At 42.7% G+C, this 24,582-nt stretch overlaps 1 protein-coding gene across 1 annotated transcript in view; it reads left to right on the forward strand.

Annotated features, from left to right (window-relative positions):
- ATP8B3 (ATPase phospholipid transporting 8B3) overlaps window positions 1-24,582 on the forward strand; it is a 57,622-nt gene that overhangs the window by 22,222 nt on the left and 10,818 nt on the right. Inside the window, exons 8-22 of the mRNA XM_063289193.1 lie at window positions 695-765; window positions 2,871-2,953; window positions 3,317-3,475; window positions 4,984-5,072; window positions 6,242-6,435; window positions 8,076-8,289; window positions 9,715-9,718; window positions 10,598-10,637; window positions 10,780-10,934; window positions 17,034-17,222; window positions 17,992-18,104; window positions 20,230-20,394; window positions 21,521-21,632; window positions 22,387-22,462; window positions 23,550-23,691. Of these exons, the coding sequence (XP_063145263.1) occupies window positions 695-765; window positions 2,871-2,953; window positions 3,317-3,475; window positions 4,984-5,072; window positions 6,242-6,435; window positions 8,076-8,289; window positions 9,715-9,718; window positions 10,598-10,637; window positions 10,780-10,934; window positions 17,034-17,222; window positions 17,992-18,104; window positions 20,230-20,394; window positions 21,521-21,632; window positions 22,387-22,462; window positions 23,550-23,691 (1,806 nt within the window). The remainder of the gene's footprint in view (window positions 1-694; window positions 766-2,870; window positions 2,954-3,316; window positions 3,476-4,983; window positions 5,073-6,241; window positions 6,436-8,075; window positions 8,290-9,714; window positions 9,719-10,597; window positions 10,638-10,779; window positions 10,935-17,033; window positions 17,223-17,991; window positions 18,105-20,229; window positions 20,395-21,520; window positions 21,633-22,386; window positions 22,463-23,549; window positions 23,692-24,582) is intronic.

Genomic DNA, 24,582 nt, shown 5'->3' on the forward strand with positions numbered 1-24,582 from the left:
GCAGTTTTGTACCAATACATGAACTGAACTTTCGGAATCATCTGACTTTCTCACTTTTCTGAATTTTGCAAAGCAGTTCACCACTGTTTGAACAAATATATTAGGAAAAACTGTACAAAAAAACATACTACATGCATTAGGGGAAATGGCTTCTTAAAACTGCATTATGCAAAATTAGAAACTAAAGTCTCTATCTTTGGAGAATGGTGCACCAAAATGCATACAGGATGCATTTTGGACAATTGAGCTGATGGTATAAGGCAGCTTCTTATATTTCATGACACCCTTCCCCAAATTGGCGGCCTCCCAAAGTTTCAGGCTGTATTTCCCATCACTCTAGCCAGCATGGCCATTCATTATACTGTCTGTGGAATGAGGGAGGTTGTAGTACATCTGGAGTGCAACAGGTTGGTGATACTTGTCCTACATTCGTGCAAAATCCACTCCAGATTGGTTTACTCTCTAACAAATGGGTTTAGGCTGTCACTTTAAAGAAGATGACCATGGATGCCAAATGATGGCCTAATCTTGGGACAAGCAAGAGAGGTGATCCTAAAGAGGTGCTTGAATCTATTTATGTGGACCACACGACTACAATTTTCTTCCCTTCCCTTGGCCCAATCTGTCAGTTGTGATGACATAATTGGTGACCCTGTTTGTGTCTATCAACAAAGCTCTCTGCTTTCTTTTCAAGGCTGACCTCCTCTTACTCTCCAGTTCAGAGCCAAACAGCCTCTGCTACGTGGAGACCATGGACATAGATGGGTAATGTAGTTGCTGGTTATTTTTAAATTATTGCCCTCTCATTGTACATAGAAAATGAACCTTCTCAAATATCAGGTCTTTGTTTCAAGGAACTGCAGTTTAAACTAAGAAGTCAACTCTAGGAATTATCACCATCACCATCACCATCACCCTTCTTGTCAAAACCCTGCACAGAAGCAGAACCAATAAAGCAATTCCAGGAAAATCAGCCATAATAAAATCAAACAAAATCAACCAGTGCCATAAAAATCAAACTCTGCAAGCACAGCATTTATCCATTTCCTATTATTTAAAAAGAATTTCGTCCTGCAGCAGTTCTGGCCTTGGAAATGCTTGGGGGAATGTATATTTGTATGTTGCCTTTGAAACCTAGAGAGAAAACACAAAGGCCAGCAATATTTCCCCCAGGAGAAAGCTCCATTAGAAGGGCAATTTGGCCAAGCACATCTCGACTCCAAGCCCCCAGTGACTCACCAGCAGGGTCTCCTTGGCTGATCTGAATGTACCACTTGAGTGGAATCGGGAGTGACCATTAAAAAATTTTTTTTAAATTTTAATTAATTCAGAGGGGGTCTGAGTGCACACTTTTTCCAGATTTTGTATACATGTATATTAAAAAAGGCACATTGTAAAATTTAGAAAAGTGGAAAGGAAGGAAGGAAGGAAGGAAGGAAGGAAGGAAGGAAGGAAGGAAGGAAGGAAGGAAGGAAGGAAGGAAGGAAGGGGGAGGGAGGGAGGGAGGGAGGGAGGGAGGGAGGATCTACCAGTTCAGAATAATGCTGTACGATGTGGGATTGAGTGTACCATAGCTTCTTCCTCATATCCAAGTTAAAGGTGCTATTAAGCAGTCCTTGAGTCAGAAGAAAAGGATGGCAGCATAAAGTTTGCAGCCCCAGCTGCTCATCCCTCCTCTTTCATAGTAACACACCTGGAGAATGGAACTGTCTTTATTTATTTTGCACCAAGTTAAGGAAAGGGTTCGCTTTGGTTCTCCTCTCACCAAGTGGTGCGTACGTGAGAAAAACAACCCCCAATCTCTCTCATTAACATGGATGAGGAGGATTGAGTTTAGATGGATGCTTAAAAGGGTGGGTTTGCCCAGCTAACAGGTGGCAGAGGCAAAGCAGGCATGCAAGGGAACACAGGATATGGCTCTCCCAATGCTCCTTTCAACTGTGCCTCTGTGACTGTTACCTGTCATTGAGCTATTTCTGAACCTGGATCTAGACCCGGGTTTAGCGCTCTTTAAAAAGAGCGCTAAACCTGTGTATATAAGGAGCCCCTGTAAGTGCTAAGTGAAGAATGCCAGTCAGGCATTATGCAGGTAGAGGCCTCTGTAAAAAGTAGAAGTTTGGTTTCTCTTGCAGCCCAAGCCAAAATGGCCATGGAAGGCATTGGCAGCAAGCAGAGGAAAGGGCTGTGTCTGCAGCAGCCTAAATGGCCACCAAGAGTTGGGCCGATCCCAACCCTTGACCACATCAGGAACCAAACCAATCAGGCTGTATCTGCATCAAAAACTATGTTGGGAGAAGAGGGGAAACACTACTCTAAAACTGGAATAGCTAAGGGCAATTTTAAACTGTCTCAGCTATGGGCTGTGCATGAGATGAAGGCAGTGTCCTAAGGACATGACTGAAAAACCCAGTTACCAGGGCATCGGCATGCCACAGGCAAGGCAGGACGACTCCTAAGCCTAATAAATTTTTCACATCTCAGAGGTGCTCTTGGAAAGTGCTGGAATAAGGGCAAAAAGGATTATTTTAACACCAGTACAGCTAAGGATGATTTAAACCTGTTTCACTCCTGGGCTGGGGATGAAGTGAAGGGACAAGGTAGGAAATAATTTTGGCAGGGCTCTGGTTAGACCTTAAATTAATTTTGATGAAATGGCATTGGTTTGTTTATGCACAAAAAAACACCATCAAAGGGGGGAAAAGAGAGAGAGAGAGGAAGATGAATAGAAAACCAAAGAAAGTGGCATGTGTTCCCATCCCTGTGTTCACTTAAGGAATGTTCTCCATTAAATTGAAACTGAAACCATCTTTCAATAGAAAAGTTCCACTCATTTTCCTGTTTTTAAGCTGACTCCGCTCTGCCTTTTTCAGAGAGACCAACCTAAAATACAGACAAGCTCTCCTGGTCACGCATGAGCAGCTGATCTGCAAGGAGAACATGGCTGCCTTTGACGGTCAGTGTTCACCAAGATCCCTTCTTTTCATTTTCAGAAATGGTTCCATGGGATTGGCAATTTTACACTTATTACTGCTCTGGTTCCTCTGGGGCTTTAGATGGCTTGCAGATTGCTGTAACTGAATTCTCTTCCTTTTGCTCTTTAAGTTTTGATTTTGTAAATGACTTTAGGGGCCATCTCGTGGAGGGAAATGTGCTTGATAAATAAAGGAATACATGTCTTGATAAATAGCCCTGATTGGAATAAATGCACCATTTAGATAAATGCTAAAAGAGATGGTGAGGTTGCAGGGAAAAGAGAATTTCTTTGGAGAGGAGAAGCAGGTAGGCCAAAATCTCACCTCTTCCTTCAACTCTCCAGGAGTGGTGGTCTGCGAAGAGCCAAACAGCCGGTTACATACCTTTGTCGGCACCCTGGAATGGCACGGAGAGAAATACTCTCTGGATAGTGAGAAAATCCTGCTGCGTGGCTGCAGAATACGTAACACAGAGGTCTGCTATGGCCTTGTTATTTATGCAGGTAAGTCAGCAAGATCAGGCTTGCCTTCCATGGAATCAGAGTGGGAATGTCATGAGTACTGATGGCGAGCTGGAAGGGGCCTCTATCCAGGGGGGAAAACGCATGCGTAGTACTGAGGAATTAAGCAGCCATTCAAAGAGACACAAATCAGACCCGCCTTAACTTTTGTGGTTTATCTGTCTGGGTTTTTCCCACGCTTCTTCAGTTTGTTAGGATTCTGTTTAATGTAGCAGTAATAAACACTGCCAACCTAGCAGTTCGAAAACATGCAAATGTGAGTAGATTAATAGGTACCGCTTCGGCGGGCAGGTAACGGCGTTCCATGTAGTCATGCCGGCCACATGACCACGGAAGTGTCTACGGACAAACGCCGGCTCTTCGGCTTTGAAATGGAGATGAGCACCGCCCCCTAGAGTCGGACATGACTGGACTTAATGTCAAGGGAAACTTTTACCTTTACCTTTAATAAACACTAGAGACCTACTCCTCGTCTCAGTGTGATTTCTGACTGTTAGGACAGGGAAGGGGCTTTAGAGGGCACCTACAGTAGGCCAAATCTGCTGCACAATGCAACATCTTTAAATACGATGCAGCTCTCACAGTGGAATATTTGCAGATCAGTGCCTCAGGACGATCTGTCGTTGTCATCTCTCTCCAGCAAAAAAAATGTATCATCCATGTCCTCCCAAGGCAAACTATTCTGTCATCCACTGAGAGGTGTTTCCTAGGGCTTTCCAAATCCTGCTTCTCTGTAATGTCAGTCCTGCTGTCTAGAGAAACAGGAAACGGAGTTGCTCCACCTTCTCTTCAGCAGCTGGTCAGAGACATCCGAAGGGAGAAGGACCACTTATCAGTGGTGCCACAGAAGCCACTTGCCACCTTAACTGGAGATGGATTGGATTTACGACTCTGTCTTCCACTTCCCTATAATCCTTTCATCGCCAATCTAAATTTCTCCATAATCTTTTAACCAGCCCCAGCCTACTTCTGCCAAATGAACTTTTATTTTCGATCAGATTCCAGCCCACCTCTGTGGCAACCTTCTCTGCTCCCTTTTCTACATTTCCTCAAGCAGGAAGTGTTAAAGGAACGGACCGTACCCGTTCATGCTTTTCTGGCTCTGGATAATCTCAGATAAGGTCTCTCTCGCTTCACTTGAAAACAGTTGCACCCAAATCTGTGCTTTGAAATCGCTTAGAGTTTTTAAATTAAAAATAGCAGATAGATAAATAAATGAACCTAACAACCAAACGATCAGGATCTAATAATGTGCCAGCTCTCAACATTATTTAAAAATGGTAGTTGGTGGCAGCCTGGCCCTTGGTTTGAGCCCATGCCCACCTGTCCCCAGATATCAAACTTTGAACTGAGGTGGCACAGAGCACTGAGTGGCAGAGAATCCAGTTTACCTTTCAAGCCTACAGGGCATTTCGTGACTGGTTTCTCCCATTGTGGCAGCTGTGTTTATTTTGTTTTAAATCTGACTGTCTCAAATGTCTCTTTTCCAGGTTTCAATACCAAAATCATGAAAAACTGTGGGAAGATCAAGTTAAAAAAAACAAAACTCAGCCGTCTGATGGATCGTCTCGTGCTAATGGTAAAAGCTACCTACTACTCAAGGTTTACGTGGCCAGGAGGAACTGGAGGGATAAGAGAGGGACCTGGTTCTACCTAGCAGCAGCATCTGAAAGGGGGTCAAAAACAGCAAGATGGCAGCAGCACAATCAAAGCAGCACTCATTACAATGAGTGTAACATTGACACATGGATAAAAGGGATGAGGTTTCAGTGGCATTGCCAAAGCCACCATCTTGCTTTTTTTTGACACCCCTCCCCCCACTACACAAATGCCACTTTTACTTTTTCAGAGGACTTCGTTAGAAACCTTCAGGGTCTCATAATGTCCCTGAGAACCAAACCCACAGAATTATTTCCATAAACATTAAAGTTCCCTCTTATGAATAAGATATTTTGACTGCCTAAAGATACATTTATTATTTCTTCCTTCCCAGTATTCCTATCCTGCTGTCTCCACAACTGACATAAAACCACGAAAAAAACAAGTAACGTTAACATAGATACCCCAGAACCTGGGTGTCCATAAAATGTGATCCTGTCCAATTCTAAAAATCATAAATACTCCATACTCATTAAAAGCTCTAGTTCCAAATGACTACTAAGGGAGAGAGCAAACAGTCTGGGAATCCTGGGCTAATAAGTTTGCTTTCTGCAGGGAAGATTATTCAAATGTAGGGTTCCTGTGTTTGCAATCTGGCATTTATATTCCTGGGAATTGAACCAAATCATTCTACAGGTTTAGCAACCGCAATTGGGACCTTGGTTGTTAAGTGAAGCAGTTGCTAAATGAAACCGTGACTGTGCTTACGATATTATTTCAGCTTTCCTTTGTTTTACAGACCTGTGAAGGTTGTAAATGTGAGGATTAGTTGCAAAGTTACTTTTTCATTCACATCATAACTGTGAATGGTTGCTAAATGAGACAGTCACTAAACAAGGACTACCTGTATATGCCAAATTCTACGTCAGTCTCTTTCTGTATAGTTTGCATTGTACTGAATGCATCTGGAGGGCACCAGATTGGGAAAGGCCTGGCCTGTATGCTGACTAGCAGTTGCTCTTTTTTTGATTTAGGTGGAATCTTTCCCCACTTTTATTTGGAGATGCTAAAGGTTGGCCCTGAGAGCTTCCTTCACAACCCTTCTTCAAATTGAGCTAATGACATTCTTATTGTCTCATGTTTCCATAGATCACAGTGAGTCTCCTTCTGATCTCCTTCAGCCTTGCCATTGGCTCGGGGATATGGGCCACCAAGTTCCTCCAGGAGCACAGCTACCTTTTTGTCTTCTACAGCCACACCAGTGCAGTCAGCTATGCATTCTTTGCATTCTGGGGATTCCTTATCCTCCTCAGCCTGGTCATCCCCATGTCCATGCTCATCACGTATGTTCTGATCCTTTCTTTTCCCACACTGGGGGTGGAGAGCCTATAATCCTCGGAATACTGCAGAGATACATCTCCCAGCATCTCCCATTCTTGGCTGGAGCAGTTGAGAACAGCTGCAGCTCAGCAACCCTAGAAGTCCATAGGTTCCCCACCTGTTTCCTGCTTGAATATGATGGGTCCACTGTGCGGCATTGGGTTGGCTTTGACTTAGTCGCATAATGGGACCTTCCATGGAAACCCTTCTCCTGGAAAACATGCAGTGTCTTATTGGCTGAGGCTTTATTTCTGCTGGTCAATGGCAGTGATGTCCACATCAGCTGGAAACTGCTGGAGAATTGATTTGTTCGGTAGTTGAAAACTTTTCCATTAATAGAATACATTCCTTTGGTCTGATGATTTGTGAAAGAGGCAGCAACACAGTGCCCCAAAATGATAAGATGCTCTGAAGTGGCAGCTATGGAGATCCCCCAGATATTTTAAAATATATTCTTAATTGCCCAAATCTCTTGACTGCCAAATGTCATGAAAGCTTGTGTTCTTGTAAGAAATCCTGTGAGAACAAAATAAGCTCATGAGATTTTGCCTGCAAACGTATACGAGATTTCAAGGTCTTTCTATAAACTCAAGTGAGAGTTCATTGTTTTTTGGACAGTCTTGTGCAGTTTAAACATCTTGACATTTGAGGCAATTTATTTCTGACTGTAATGAAGAGATTTATGCCAAGGTTTAAACTGGAAGTTTACTCAGTCAGTTGAACCAAGTTGAAGTAATTTTATAGCAAATATAAAATTTTAACCTCAACAGTTACGGAATATTTTCTCTCACTTTTATAGTGTAAACAGATTTTGAAATTAATAACTGACAGCAGGTATGAGTGGGAGAAGATAAAAAAATAGACTTACAGTACATAGAATGAGAACATCTGAACTTTCACTCTCTGTCTCCCACCTCTTCACAAGAAATGCAGCTAATATTAACCATGTCTATTGCTTTTTTCCAACACTTCTACTTTTGAGTATTTCCCACCATCTTAGAAATCCCAGAAGGGAGATTGAAATTTGACCTCCTCCTGTGGTCTCCCACCTCCTGAACTGCTGAGTTAAACAGTGGAAACATTTGAGGTGTTCCAATAGAAGAGAACATCTGTAGCTCAGGGTTGAGCTGTGGTGTCCTTGGTGCTCTCTGATCTTGGTTGTTTGCTTGCAGATGTTTCATTACCGGACTAGGCAACATCATCAGTGCATTGCAAGCAAACAATTTGGTATTGATGATGTTACCTAGTTATTCATGATGTCACCTAGTTGGGTAACGAAACGCCTGCAGGCAAACAACCAAGCTCAGAGAGCACCAAGGACGCCACATTTGAGCTGTGAAAGGGATGATAAGAGGAGAGCAATATCATACGTAGAGACCCCACTGCTAAAGATTATCAGCTTTGATTCATTGTGACTAGCAGCAATTCTCCAGAGTTTGAAACCAGATCTTTCCCAGCCCTTCCTGGAGATTTGAAGGATTAAATAAGGACTCTTTGAACCCAAATCTGCTAGCTACATCTCCTTGTCTCTTTCTTAAGTTCAGCCAAAAGAGAGTGCCACATCTCTTCTGTCTTCCTGATCATTGCTGTCCCTCTGCCCTAGGTTAGAATTTATCTACCTGGTCAACAGCTGCTTCATCAACTGGGACATGGAAATGTATTATGCAGTAAAGGACACACCTGCCAAAGCTCGGAGTACAAGTCTGAATGACCAGTTGGGGCAGATAGAATATATCTTCTCAGACAAAACAGGCACTTTGACTCAGAACATCATGACTTTCAAGAAATGTTGTATCAATGGAACCATCTATGGTAATGTTGGCTTGGAAAAGAATGGATTCAGAATCCAGGCAAATGTACTGGGGATTTTAGAATGGGGAGATTTGCAAACACCTGACTAAGTTGCAGAATTCAAATAAGTCTGAATCTTGCTGATAGAGGCTTGTGTACATGTATTTATAATAAGCAATTGTAGCTATGCTGATCCACGGATCAAAAAGTCCAAAATCTATAGCTGATTCTTTTATTACAAGTACCCAAAAGGACACAAATGAGCATGCCAATTTTTGAGTTATTCAGGGCTTTTTATCTAAATATTTGAAGATGCCTCTCCTATTACTTCTTAAACACTTTTTTTCCAGGATAAAATGCCATGATTTAACCCAGTGTTTCTCAACCTTGGCAACTTCAAGCTGTGTGGACTTCAAGTCCCAGAATTCCCCATGCTGGCTGGGGAATTCTGGGACTTGAAGTCCACACAACTTAAAGTTGCCAAGGTTGAGAAACACTGCTTTAACTTAATGCTGTACAACCTCAACACCTGCACTTGGATACATATTGGCTGAATTCACGCAATCTGTTTATCTTCACTTCTGAATCAACCCATTTTCAGGGTTTGAACAAGACAACTAACCAAATGGAGCATGTTCATTCAGTGTGCCAAGCCATTAAACTTTGTAACCAAGATTAAAGATAATACATCTTAGCATATTAGATCTGAAGCAGGCAAAGATGCTTTGGATCTGATGTGGACATCTTTGCTGTACCTATTGAGAAATCCTTAAAGGAGTTGTCCCTTTCCTAGGGTTTACAAGGTTGGTGCAGAGTCCCTGGAAAACCACAATCCACACGGCTACCATATTAATCCAGAAAAAGGTGTGGTTCCTTAAAGGATCTGCTGACAGTACAGCAAAAGTGCCCACATTGGATCTGAAGCACCTTTGCCAGTTTCAGTCTGAATACACACATCTCTAAGGTCAACTCTCTAATTTGCAAAAGTAAAAGTATTTATTGAGAGAAACTCCTTGAAAACCAAAACAAAGCAAAAGCTTAAAAGTACTTTTCTGTGGCACACAAAGGAGAGGGAAAGGTGGCTGTTCCCAGGCAAACAAGCTCTTCTTTCCAAATTTTCTACCCTGAGGAATGTTTTGCCTATGATGGAATCTAGTAGAAATAGCATATTTGACCTGCCAAGTGCACAATTTGCATTCTTCCTTAGAAATCAGTTTCTTGGACTATGTGCATGTTAGCTTTCCTAGGATGTACATGTGCTTAACTGCCAAGCACTGTGCCCTTAATATTCTCTTTCTTCCCTTTACAAATATTTGTAGGTTCGAACAACACTGAAGGCAAATCAATGGTATGTCGCATGTTCCTGCTGTAGATCTGCCTCTGTTCTTGTGGCCACATGAAAGAGCATTGCGCACTAGCAATTAGATGAACCTCCCACCAGCTGGTGGCAGGATTGTACCACTGCATGAAAGAATTTCCCCAACTCAGCATCTTCCAGACACTCATTCCATCCATTCATTTAAGCCTCACAAGGCAGTTGGGTGTACCAGGCTAAAGGAAGATGCTCTGACTCTTTATTGCGGATGTAAAAGCTTATACTGTACTTTTGAGTGCAGTGGGGTTGAATTAACCTCTAGAGACTGCCTGGCAAATCCTAGGGGAAGGTAGAGACTTGTTAAAAGAATTTGGCAATTGTAATAATAGAAATAATTTTTTTCTCCAAAGTGTTAATTAAGCCCCTTTTAAAAGAGTGGAATTAGGTAACATGGTATGGATTAGTGAAGGTAACATGGTATGGATTAGTGACTACTGATTTTAAATCGGGCTGTCTGTCTATTATGAGTGTTGGAGAAAATATTCTGTGTCCTGGAGATGTTGCTGAATTACAACTCCTCACAAGGAGACTATGAAATGGAGAACCATGAATACCGAGTGGAAGTTACAGTTCAGCAACATCTGGAAAGCGACAGGTTCCCCATCCCCGGCTTAGAGAGTCAGTTTTCAATATGAGGTGGACTTACTGAACCAAGATTTAGGAGTAGCCAGTAAAACATAGGTGGGCAACCCAGAGGTTGTGAGTCATCTGTGACTCTCCAAGTTCCCATTTGCGCTCTTACCCCCTCCCGCAGAGCCTGAGTTGACATTGCTAAAATTCAGTGGCAAAATTTCAGCCATACAATTCTCACTTTGTTTTGTTTCCCTCCACTCCCCAAAATAAGGGTGTAAACGAAAGGCCATAGGAAATGAAAGCCCCCTTAAACTGAGCAAAATATGTTTAGCCCCATTCCCTCCAGTGATGTTCCCATGTCCTGGGGCCCTCTGGCAAGTAAGGAGCTGAGTTGTGGACCTTAACCAAAGAGAATGTCCCACCCCTGCATTGTATGGTCTTCCCTGCTTCCCAAGATGTTGGTTTACACTGTTTGAGAGCCAACCATTCTAACGGGTAAGATATCCTGATGGTTTCCAAGCCCATCTCTAACCCTTGTTTGCATTTTCTCCCAGGATACCCTTGTGAGCTGGAACAAATACCTAGACAAGAAATTGGAGTTTCACAATCAGCTGCTTTTGGATACTATCCGGCAGGACCAGGACACAGTAGCGAGGGAATACATGCGGCTGCTTGCCCTGTGTCACACCGTCATGGTGGAAGAGAAAGAAAGTGAGTGGACTAGTAGTAGATTCTACTTTTTGTTCATCTCAGCGTTGCAGGAGTTGTTCATGAGAAAGCTAGAACAGGCTGGGACTGGAAGTAATAGAGAAGCCTATCTTCAGGCCCTCATCTTTGCATGGGTGATGCCCCTTGTCCACAGCATAGACTTTTTGAACTCTGTGTGGGCTTCAAATTCTGCCATGATCTTGGGGAAAAGATTTAACTTGACATCAGCAGAGGGACCGTCTGTACTCATCAAGAAAGTTCAGATGGGAACTGGACGGGCTGGAATGTCTAAGCTATGTTCCAGAAACACTTCAAACATGTATTTGCCTCCTCTTCTGAGAAGCCAGTTGTCTTTGAAAACCAATGCAGTGCTTAATCTTTCTGACATTACTCTGACAGCCCAACTGTAGGTCTTTTGAGCATGCTGGTCAGAGGCAGGTGAATACCCAGGGTGGGGACAAACTCCAATGGAAGGAGAAGGAAGTCTGTGACCAGGTATCATCAGAGGACAAAAAGGAACTTAACGTGGTATAGTTCTAGAGTTCTGAAATCATCTGTCTCCAAGGAAATCTTTGCCTTGTGGATGTAACCACTACATGCTTAGAAGTAGAGGCATATTGCAGCAAATGTGCCTTTGTTGAAAGTGATGCACAGTATGACATGCTTTGGCCTGAATATGTATATCAGCATGGGTATATGAGATACCCAACCACTATCATTTGAGTCAGTTGGAAAGGTGGTACCAAGTGGCCTTAGAAAGTGTGATATGCACAACCAACATGCATTGGTTGTAATTGTGTATAGTGTCCTGGCTAATTAGGTGAGAAACATGATATTTATTTATTTATTGATTGATTTGATTTCTATAGCCGCCCATCTCAACAAGTGACTTATACTCAGCTTCCATGTATAAACTAGCATGGCGCTAATGCACAGTAGCCAATATGCATAGATGGGGAATGTGATGCCCACACTCTCCATACTTGGATTAGAATGAAGCACATAGCAAGCATTGTCTAAGTGCTTCAGAAGAGTCAAGGAGTACAGCCAATGCTATGAGTCACAAACTTGCATATGGCCTTCCAGGTCATTTTGTGGGTTCCATGTCCCACCTCAAGACGCTGTCACAACCTAGGCCAGGATTTGTCAGCCTGCCACTGGTGCAGCTGACAAAGGCCAACCAGAGCACATCCTTGTTCTTGCTATTTGGACAGGGATGGAATTCCCCCTCCTTTGCACTGGGAGGCAACCCTGCTTTTATTTGCATTGGCTGGTCCACCCTGCTACCCTCCTCTGTTCCGGCTGGAGCAGGAGGAGAAAACCTGCTGGGAGGAAGCTGAAAAGCAGTGAATGGCAGGCAATGACTTGGCATGGTCTATTTTGACTGGCAATGGTTTTCCAAGTCTGAGAACTTCTTCTGGCCACTTGTTACCTGCCCAGGATTGAACTGCAGACAGTCTGTGTGCAAAGCAGATGCTGTGTTATCAAGGTGTGAAAACAATTTGAAAACCATGTACCTCTAAGAAGGTGATGTAAAGGCTAGTAGACAACACACAAGGTGTAATGGTATGTGGGAAAGACCTTGGGAGACTGGGCAAAGAGACGCTGCCAAGGGACTGGTCAGGTAAGAGACAGTGTAGGCTGCAGCTGGATAGTGGGCAAGGCAAGAGGCTCAGAAGAGACCAGGGGCTGTAAAGGAGATGGGGCTGGGATTGTACTTTCAGAGTTGCAAGATTGATATAGGCCTCGCAGGATAACCAGATAGGAATCACAACTGGATGAGTTAATTCTACTTTATTGTAAAGCTACATTAACAGAATCTTGCAACTCTGAAAGTACAATCCTCCCGCCATCTCCTTTACAGGCCGAGAAACTGATCCTCTTGCCCCGCCCACTATCCAGCTGCAGCCTATGCTGTCTCTTATCTGACCATTCCCTTGGCAGCGTCTCTTGGCCCTGTCTCCCAAGATCTTTCCCACATACCATTACACAAGGACTGGAATACTTCTTGGGAGGACCCATCTCACTGAAATAGATACCACCTGTTTTGGTTGTTGTGTTGGCATCTCAACCATCTGATTTGATTTGCTGCATCTCCTTGCCAATGCTAGAAGGATTCCGGTATTGTCTGACATTGGATATGAAGAGATTAAAACCTTCTTATGAAACTTCAATTAATTCAATGACACTTGAGCCTCTCCTTCTGTTTCTAATCCTATTACATGTGCAATTGAGGGCACCTCCCCAAGTTACCAAAAATGCTGGCTCCAACATGACATCCCATTGCTGATGTTGAAAGAGATACAGTTTTGTTCTGAACAGCCAAACAAACGTTGGTGACAGTTATGCTTACTGTACCTGTGTCAAGATCAATATTTATGATAACCATGCCATTTATAATGTCTCTGCACCAGCAAAAACCAAACACCAAGGTAACAGAATAGGTTACTATGAAGTTTAGAATCATAAAATCATAGGGTTGGAAGGGACCTTGGAGGTCCAACCCCCTGCCCAGTGCAGGAATCCCCATACCATTCTGGACAAATGGCTGTCCAGTCTTTCCTTGAAAACCTCCAGTGATGGCGCCCCCACAACTTCAGGAGCCATTGCTTAATAGTTCTCACAGTCAAGAAATTCCTTCTTCGTTCCGGTTCGGATCTCCTTCTGCAGAGCTTCCACCCCCTGGTTCTTGCCCTGCCTTCAGGATTTATAGGGAATAAATCCCCACCCTCTTCCCTGGGACAGCCCTTCAAGTCCTGGAAGGCTGCTCTCAGGCCCCCCCTTAGCCTCCTTCTTTAAGCTAAAGACACCAAGTTCCTTTGACCGCTCTTCGTAGGATTTAGCCTCCAGGCCCCTCACCGTCTTCTTCTCTACACTGTTTCCAGTTCCTCAGCGTCCTTCGTGCATTGTGGCGACCAGAGCTGGACACAGTATTCCAAGTATTCCCACTACAGCTTTGCCAATGGCAAATTAGCACTGGTTAAAAATGCTAGCTGCTTGGAAACTTTATAGCCCTGGGCTATTTGTTGACTCCGTTTCTAAAAATTAAGGGAGGTTATTTCTTAGCAAGCTGTGGAAGTAATAGAGAAATGGTACCTTTTCTGTTGGATGTTTACACCCTTTTGTTTCCTTGCTGCTAATCCAGCTTTCTAAATATCCACTTCCCTGGTTGCTTGGGGTAGGAAGGAATCTCTCCTAGGCTGGTCATTCTCCATTGGTACCACACATGGAAGACAGAAGGTGCAGGCCAAGTTCTTCTTCCCCAGTGGGGTGTGCTCCCTGATGCATGTGAGAAAGCAGCACATGTGCTGCACAGATGCATTGTGGCCGGTCTACAGCTCTTTCAGGCCCAGCATCAGCCCTCTGTTTTCATCCTCCATCTCTCTTGCTTCATTTGCTTACCCTGCCTTTGCCCTAGTCACCTCTCCTTGGAATTTTGCACTGCCATCTGGTGGCAACTGAGGCTCAACTTGCCAGTCTCCACTTCTGTGCCATGTCAAATGAGGAACTTACTGGGCAGCACCCATCTGGATAGGACAGAGGAAGAGAAACTGGCAATGGGTCCTGGGTTGGCTCCCTTTTCCAAACTGACAGGTTCACCATCACTTAGTTGCTAGCAGGGGCAATCCAGTGGCACTTCTTACCACCGTCCTGATTGTTTTCTAACTTTGTTTTGGTCTATTCAAGCAAAAGAGCATCCAGATATTTTTCTGGCAAATAAATGCTGGGTAGAGAATGCTCAGAAGGAAACCCAGCAGGCTGCAGTGATTCAAGTGTTTCCAACTATTTGTGACCAAATGGACATCATGTCGCCAAAACTAACTATCAGTAACGGCTTGAGTTCTTGTAATCTCCAGCTTGTATCATCAGTGATAGTATCTAGCCACCTTGTCTTCTGTTAGCCTCTTTTTCAATCTTCCAAGCCTCAGGGTCACCCTTTTCTTCTTACCATGGGTCCAAAATATTTCAGCTTCATTGTTAGTACTTCCAGTAAGCAGTGTGATTTCAAGTCGTCTAATATTGAATGGTTTCTTCTTCATGCAGTCCAAGAAATTCTCAGCAATTTGTTCCAGCAATTCAAAGGCATCCCTTTTTCTTCATTCAGCCTTTTTAATGGTCCAGCTTTCATAGCCTTTTGGTATAAACGGGAAAACAATGACCTTGAGAATATGTGCTTTATGGTCAATGTGATGTCTTTGGCCATATCTGCAGCTGGATGTCCTTTTGGTTTTAAACCAGCCACATCATAAGTGCCAGTGGTACTTGGACTTAGTACTCTCTGCTCTTCCCAGCAGCTTGTTGGATACCTTCTCACCTGCAGTGCTTATCTTCTAAGATCATGATTTTTTTTTTTGGCAGGAGGGCGTTGGCCCCTTTGAGTCACTGTTGACTCCTGGCAACTGTCTGGACTACTTCCTGCAGTTTTCTTGGCAAGATTTTCAGAGGGGGTTTGCTATTGCCTGTTTCCTAGGACTGAGAGAGAGTGACTGGCCCAAAGTCACCCAGCTGGCTTCATGCCTAAGGTAGAGCTAGAACTCACAGTCTCCTGGTTTCTAGCCTGGTACCTTAACTACTACACCACACTGGCTCTTAGGATCACATTAAAACTGTCCTAATTGATAATGTCCATTTGATTTTCTTTGCTGATTACTAGAATGGGTTACTATTTCTTTCTCCAATGGATTGTGTTTAGTTTGACCCATTTATGACCCATCCATTAAGGGTGGCCCATCTGTGAGTGTACATGCCCAATAATATGACCTATAGCATCACTGGAATTTGCATGCCCCTTAACTAATAAGTACCAATCCACAAAGGGGACAGTGGGTCCTCTACTTCATTATGCATTGGTCAGACACCAATACTCAATATTGCCAATATTCTTCCTATTCTGCTTTTTCAAAGTCCAACTTTCACTTCCATGGAGTGTCACAGGGAATACCATGGCTTGCCCAATTTTGATCTTGGTAGGCATAGACACATCACAGCATTTGAAGAATCACAGGGTGATTTCTATTTATTTATTCTATTATCTTACTTCTACTCAAAGGCTCCAAGAGATGGCTTCTCATTCCCCTCACATCGCATACACGCATTTTATGCTCATGCTAATCCTGTGAGGATTTTTATTGCCTTTCAACTAAACATTTGTGGAATGGTTTACAAGACACAATAAAAGAGCAATAATAAAGAAAACAATTCCTGGCAACCGTTAATAGCCTAAGAACAGCCACAGCAGAAATAAAAAAAAATACACTAGAGTTTTTAAAAGTCAGGAAGAATAAAAGGCAAGATATCTAAAGAAGTTAGTATAAGCCTCAAGTGGATTTCCCTGGGAAAAGTCTCCACAAACCAGACCTTCCCCACCCCCCACCCCCAAGATATAGAATGTTTTACAAGTTCAAAGCATTTTTGTACACTTCATCTGTTACAATTGCAAGCCAATATTTTCCCCATATTTTCTGCCGTATTGTGGTGAGTACAGAACAGGGGGATGAAGTAAGCAGGTACCGGTGAAATCAGCTGACGTGCTTATACAAGACTTCCCAAGAAGAGGTAGGACTACCTTTAAAGAGGAGTTATCTTGAAAGAGTTCTCCTAAGTGCTTGAGTTTAACATCTTTGTCTGCTCTGGAATCACCACTAATGATTTTCATTGGTGTCCATTTTCAGCTCGGGAAGAGAGAGCATCTGATGATGTTACATCATCAACAGACATTTGCATTGATCCATGAAGCAGTTTTTGGCATTTCTAGTAAGATTCAGGAGGGACCTTCAGTGTGGTTTGGGCTCCAGGTCTCAAGAGCTTAATGCCTGGGTTTCGTAAGTTTATTTTTTTTGTAAGCTGCCCCAAACTCATTGGGAATGGATCACATGTAGATTTGCAGAACTTACATTAGGCAGCGGGAGTGCAATAATGATAATTTTGATGTGTTTGTAAACAAAAATGCCTTTGTTTTAAATCCATAATTTACACAAAATATATACAAATTTTAACACAAGGACTTTTTCTAAACACAAGTTCCGAAAATTGAACTTAACATATTTGGAAAAAATCTAAAACCAAACTTCTGGGATACTCTTTTGATTATGGTCTAATTTTTTTTGTGCTTAGGTGAGCTTGTTTACCAAGCAGCTTCGCCAGATGAAGAAGCCCTGGTGACAGCCGCCAGAAACCTGGGTTACGTCTTTCTCTCCCGGACCCAAGATACCATCACTATAAGTGAGCTGGGTGTACAACGGACTTACAAGGTGCTGGCATTGCTAGACTTCAACAGTGTACGGAAACGGATGTCTGTTTTGGGTGAGTGTTTGTGGATTCTTCTGGAACTATTTCTCTGTGCATATCTGTTGAGCTGCAAAGTAGCTTCTCTAATGGATATTTGGGCAAATGTGCAGGATTGGAAAGAAAACCTTTGGAAATGTGGAGAATTTATTTTTAAGGGGGATTAGGCAGAAGCAACTGGTTTTTTTGGTAAGCTGCTTAGAACTCTAGGAAGAAGTGGCATGTAAATTTATGCAGCTAACTAACTAACTAAATCTGGTGAGAAACAAAACTGCCTTAAAATGTCAGGCAAAATCAGCAGATGAAAGGTGAGGGCAGCTGACAAAGGCTTTTTGTGGGCTTCCATGTTCTCCCTTTGACTGCTGCTGAACTGGGGTAAGTTAAAATTAAACTCAACTTTTTAAAGGCAGAATAAAGTGGGAGATAGGTGGGGTAGACTGAAGAAGTGAAGTCCATTTCTGTGCTAGCATTCTGTTAACTCAGTTTTATGGAATGCCATATGCTCACCTGAATGCAGTTCCTAATCACCTGTAATAATCAAGCTAAAGCTTGATGAGAGGCCATGGTTAAAGGGTTGATCTAGGATCAGGGGGACCCAGGTTTAAGTCTCTCCCCAGCCATAGAAGCTCACGGGTAACTTGGGCCAGTACCTCTCTCTTAGTTCAACCTATCCTACAGAACTGAGCGCTTGGTGGGAAAGTGGGATAAGAATCTAACAAGCATGCAAGCAAGCAAGCACAGTAAATGCAAGCAAATGACATAAAGGTCCTTGTCTCTTTTTTCTCAGTGCAAGACCCTGAAGGCTGTATCAAGCTTTACACCAAAGGGGCAGATACCGTGGTCCTAGAAAGACTCCACAATGACGGGACCAATGAGGGCTGCACCATCAAGGCACTGGATGTAAGTCTTGTGTTGAGATTAGAAAAGAGAAAGACAGAGACAGAGGGGTAGGAAAAACTAAATCATGTTCCTGGATTACACAGGGAGGAAGCCTGTGAATTGATGTGATATTGCTGCCACTTTTTGACATGAAACTTCACAGGTCCAGGCACAGACCCAGAAGGTGATGGAAATACTATCTTGGGAGATCTGGGCTGCAAAAACCCAGAAGGTGGCAGCACTAAGTGGCAGCAAAAATATTTTGTTCTGCCTCTCTCTGACACCTTCTTATGGTGGTCTGAAGTTCTGCAGAACTCCTATTCTTACCCTAGTCTATCTTACTGTGCTGTGGCAGGCCTAAATGTAGACATATACATTGTTTTGTACTTTGTGGAGAAAAGGCAAGAAGAAATGCCAGTGCTACCAGCACATTTCATGATTGAGCAGAGACACACAAGAAGAAGAAAGGAAATCACTCAACCCCAGTTTTCTGGATATGTCATGGACTAGAGCAGTGTTCCTCAACCTTGTCAACTTTAAGGTGTGTGGACTTCAACTCCAAGAATTCCCCAGCTAGCCATGCTGGCTGAGGAATTCTGGGAGTTGAAGTCCACACAGCTTAAAGTTGACAAGGCTGAGAAACACTGGACTAGAGGATAGTTTTAGGTGGCCAGAGGGGTAACTCAAGCAGAAAGCAAACGAAGGCCTTTGTGGGCTGCATCTTCATGTGAAGAGGAACTGAACTATCAAATATTCCCAATATAATCTTGGAGGAAAGAGCAAACTCCCTTTTCAATATCATAAGGTGAAACTCAGGAATTAAGAGAGACACAATAATCAGGGTGTTGTCTGGATATTTGTGCCTTAATGCGAGTAATATCATTTATTAATAATGATTCATCAAATGAGAATAAAAATTAACCAATATTAATTACACATGAATGAATGCCTTATTTGTTAGCCTTAATAACTCATTGACATTAATCATACATTAATGAAAATTCTTATTTAAATAGCATTAGAATTCACATTTAAATGTAGATTAGAATTTACATTACATTACTTCTTAGAATTTTGTGGTGGCACTTGGATAGTGTATATGCTTGGTGATTCATTGCTCCATTCACCTGCAGCTCCACCAAAAAAAAAAAGTCAATGTGGTTCCAGAGACATCCGTAGGAAGGGGATCAGAAAAGCCAAGATGGGGTCCATGATTGTGCAGCTGAAGCTCCATCCCATTTTTATGTGCCCGGATGTGCATTAAAAGGGGCGGGGCTTCAATCTTACAGTCACAGATGTCATCTTGATTGTTTTAATTACAACCACCACCATCCTGGCTGGATGCCCTATATGGTGCATTACGCTGCTGAATCAGAAATCCAACAGACGAGAATCTGTAGCTCAGGGTTGAACTGTGGAGTCCATGGTGCTCTCTGAGCTTGGTGGTTTGCTTGCAGACATTTCATTACCCGACTAGATAACATGATCAATACACAGGCCCGCAACTAGGGTCTGGGTCACCCAGGGCAAACATGGATTCTGCAACCATTTTGGTGCCCCCCGTGCTCATTTTGGCACTCCCCTAGAGCTCATTTTGGTGCCCCCCCAGCGCAGCACCCGGGGCACATGCCCCGCTTGCCTCCCACAGTTGCGGCCCTGTAAATACACATCATAATGGCACTGATGATGTTACCGAGTTGGGTGATGAAACGTCTGCAAGCAAACAACCAAGCTCAGAGAGCACCAAGGACTCCTCAGAAATCCATATTCAGCCATGAATGAACTTCAGTGGATAACTTTGAGCCAATCACTCTCTCTTCACTCAGCCAACCTCACAGTGACTTTTAAAATGTGTGGACTTCAACTCCCAAAACAATACAATATATTTTTATATACTGTATTGTTTTATGTTTATTGTTTTTATTGACTATTTTTGTTGTAAACCGCCCAGAGGCCCTCCTCCTAGGGGGCGGAGATGGGTGGTGACAAATAAAACAAACAAACAAATAAATAAATAACTGAAGTGCTATGTACACTGTTGAAATCCAACAGTGAATTTCCGGTAGGATGCAAATGTCACAAACAGGCACACAGTTTCAGAGCAAAGGCCACCTCCTTAACAGCCCATGCTTGTCTTCTCTCTCAGAGTTTTGCAGCAGAGACCTTAAGGACTTTGTGCCTGGCTATGAAAGAGGTGGATCAACAGGAGTACGCCCTCTGGAGCAAGAGACACCATGCTGCTAGCGTCTTATTACAGGGCCGGGCCCAAGCGTTGGACACAGTATATGAGGAGATTGAGCAGAATCTCAAGGTAAAAGTTGGCTTTGGTCAGGACTGACAGCCAAGTCAAAGTGACATCTTGGCTCTTGTTTCATTTCTGGGAGTTGAAATGCTTTGATTTTGCTTTGGCTGAAAAGAGACATACACCAGCTGGTATAATCAGTTTTAGTAGCTAAAACCAAAACATGTTATTTATAATGCACCCCCACTGGGATGGGCATGGTACAACTTCAAGAATTCTTTCTTTTTGCAGTGTTTCATCAATGTGTATGTTGGTAACGAGGGGTGGTGACACAAATGGACATTCTTGTAGTGTGTAACAATACCTTCAGTCACATTTGATCAGTGTTTCTCAACCTTGGTGACTTTAAAATGTGTGGACTTCAACTCCCAGAATTCCCCAGCCAGCATGGCTAGCTGGGGAATTCTAGGAGTTGAAGTCCACACATCTTCAAGCCACCAAGGTTGAGAAACACTGCTTTAAGGAGTTGCTGATCCACATCAGATCTAAAGCATCTTTGCAAGCTTCAGTCTGAATGTGCACGTCTCTAAACAATACTCCCAAATTTGCAAAAGTAAAAATGTTTATTGAAAGAAACTACTTGAAAACCCAAACAAAGCAAAAGCTCAGGAGAACCACCTTTCTGTGGCACACAAAAGAGCTTAAAAGCTGGCTGTTCTCAGGCAAACAAACAGGGATTAGCCCTCCATGCAGCTGTGCTCCCAAACCATGGAGGACTGCAACTCTGACACATGTTGTATTCAGTCATGCGCAGAAGCCATAATTGACCAAAAGACCAGGCATTAAAGCATTCAGGGATGGAGGTGTTTCTTAAGGGAAAATGGCACCAATGGCACCCTGGAGATTGGAGTTTCTGTTGCGTGTTTCGCAAGTGAAGCACTTGCTCGTCCATTAGGATGCAATGCCCATCTGAGATCCACCCTGAGATTAACAAATGTATGCCTTTGTTTGTTTCAGACACATGCACCCTAAATGAATGTAATTAAAGAAGCAAAAAAGGAAGAGAAGGGAAAGGGAAAGGGAGCTGGGCAATCTTTCAAAATGCCAAATCTAGAATGACTTTTCCCCTGGCCAATTTTTCCTTTCTGTGAAGTTTTATTTTAGTTTTTGACCCATCTCTTGTTTTGCTTTTCAGCTTCTGGGTGCCACAGCCATAGAAGACAAACTACAAGAAGGGGTCCCTGAGACCATTCATCTGCTCAAAAGGGGGAACATCAAAGTGTGGGTGCTAACTGGAGATAAGCAAGGTACATCAGCCAACTCATGAGTTTCTAGTCCCAGTGAATCCTTCAGAAATGACATCCTTTTCTGAAGAAGAAGAAAAAAGTTTGCAGGCATCCAAATGATGTCACTCTGCTTCAAGACATATGTCCAGATTCTACTAACTACAGAATCTGGAAAAAATAAACTGTATAAACAAACCTGAAATGCATTACACACTGTACCCTTAACACATTCAGATGGAGATATCCATACTTTGTGTGTGGTGTATGCTCATCTTTTCTGAACAAGTTGGACTGCAAACAAAACGTTTAAAAACCAATCAATTCAGATGTAAGAGATTGTGGGAAGACTGGGAAAGGAATGGAAGAGAGAGGAGGCTTCAAAAATTGAGAGACCCAGAGCAAGGTAGTGAACAGCTTATCTCATAAACAGCAACTTGGCCCTGGTGGAGAGAAATCTGGGAAGCAGCGTTTCAGATCCTTCAGAGATTAGATAGGGAACTAACCACTATCAAGGAGTTTCCAAGTTTCTGTATTTACTCCGGATGAGTTTTAAAGATACGTTGTTGTTGTTGTTGAAATCTGTGTATTTCTGGCTTCCTTGATCTTGCCCAGTTGTATGGGGCTTGATATTTGGCATATCTGTGTATTACAAAAACCATTTGTTTTAAGGTAGTCTTAAAAAAAAACCTTGTTGCAAAAAAAGAAACAGAAATAGAAGAGAACATGCCATGCTCCAGCTTTTATATCCCATTTCTGGTCTTAACTGTGTTTGCAGAAACTGCAGTCAATATTGGATTTGCTTGCCAACTCCTTTCAGCAGACATGACCATTCTGGAGGAAAGCGAAATCAGGTAGGGAGGCATGAAAGATGTGTGTTGATGTCTGTGGTTGGGCAAGTGAAAGGAATGGACTCAAACTGAAAAATAATCCAGGGTTGGATCTAGATCCATTGAAACCAATTGCAGTCAAAGGGAGAACTAAAATTCACAGTATCTTGGTTTCTAGCCCAGCACCTTAACCATCACACCAGACTGGCTTTCTGTGCGTGAATTATGCTCAAACAGTCATATAATTAATCTCTATAACCCATATTGACTGTCTTGAATGTGCAGTTCTCATGCAGTTCATACAGAGGCCTTTCCCCAAAACTGCACGATCCCTTTGTGTCTGGAAATGTCTGGGGCTGATCTTGAACTTCCTCTTTCACTTCATCATCACATTCATCCAAATAATGTTGACATCTAGAGTGTCAACTTCAACAGATACTTATATTTCATTTGTTTTTTCGCTATGGTATTCCAGCTGGGCCCAAGATATCTTCCTGGTCCATCTCTCTATCTTGTAGGGAGGTTATCTGAGTGCAGAGCAAATATGGGCTGTATCCCTGAATTTTAGTTTTTCTTTGCAGAACCTTTCCCCACATTTGCCTTCCATAATATTATAATATATTAAAATAAATTAATCATATATAATAATAATAATAAAATATTTAATATTATTATCAAATAATAATAAAATATGCCTTCTGTAAGGCTGTGAAGACCTGGTTATGTGCCCAGGCCTGGAGCCCCAATTGTGTTAAGGGCCCCATTTCTTGGCTATATGAAACATCTATGGCAATTGTTACTCAGCGACCATATATATTTATTTCGTATTGTTTTAATTGTTCTGTTTTTTATGATTGCATGTCACCCAGAGTCACTTATTGAGATGGGCGGCTACAGAAATCAAATGAATAAATAATCAATAAATCTCGGACTCAAAAGTTAAACTGTTCGTGAATATTCTGTTGATGTCACAACCGCTGGAGGGTTGGGATATGTGTTGCAGATGCAACGTGGGCAAGTGGGTCAATGCTGGTGATTTCAATCTGTATGATGACTTGTGCTCCTTGGTTCAAGCTCCCTGCTCTTGTTTTCCACCCACCTTGTTTTGCAGTGAGATTCTTGAACCACCTTGGTACAGCAGCAACAGTTTGGCTGGCAGTGGTGAAGTCCTTTGCAACACCAGCTCTTTTCCGCCTTTCCAAGCATCCTCAACGCATGGCAAAAAAGCACTGGTGGTCACTGGGGATTTCCTTGTAAGATAACATTTTTGATGGGTCTCTCCCTTCTACAGTAACTAGTATTTTGTTTATGAAATATAAGATACTTTCCTGCACATTGATAGGAGAAAGCTTGTGCTTTTATCAATCAAGCATGCTAAACCTTTGATAAGTTAGCCCACCCATCCCCATGAGATCCAGGTAGCTAATCTTGGACATCCTGATTGTTTTCATTCAGGGCTGGAGCACATGTCAGCCTTCCCAGGCAGACCAGACAGGAAACACAACCAGATATGCTAATACTACTTTATTGTAAGGCTACATTAACAGAATCTTGCAAGCCTGAAAGTACAAATCTCCTGCTGTCTCTTTTACAGTTTGAAAAGTTAGGGAGGGTCCTTTCTGAGTCTCTTTCTCCACCCATTATGCAGCTGTGGGCTATGCCCTCTCTTATCTGACCATTCCCAAAGCAGCATCTCTTCCCTCCCATCTCCCAAGGTCTTTCCCACATACCATTACATCACAAGACTACCTTGTGAAGTAAGCATTCAATTTGCAGCCTATAATATGTGACAACTGGACGCCATCAGAGTTTAGCATTGGGTTTTCCCTCATTGCATATGGCTTAATAGCAATGTATTGCCAGATTTGATTAGTTCCATCGGCATGAAGAATCCTCTTAAAAAGGAAAGCAATACTTTTTGTCCTGTTGTTGGTTTGGTTTTTATAGTGTCATCATATAGCCCGATTTGATCATTGACATGACATCATACTTGTATGATCTCTGACCAGCTAGGATCACTTTTAGATAAAGTCTGCTTGTTTTCTAAATGCCACTGAAGCTGCAGATTGGAGCAAGCACTAAGTAGGGTCATCAAACATCCTCTTTCATCTTGTAGAATCTTAAGGCCCTCATTTTCCCCTTAA

The sequence above is a fragment of the Candoia aspera genome, chromosome 1 (genome assembly GCF_035149785.1).
Source record: "Candoia aspera isolate rCanAsp1 chromosome 1, rCanAsp1.hap2, whole genome shotgun sequence".
Classification (NCBI taxonomy): Eukaryota; Metazoa; Chordata; class Lepidosauria; order Squamata; family Boidae; genus Candoia; species Candoia aspera.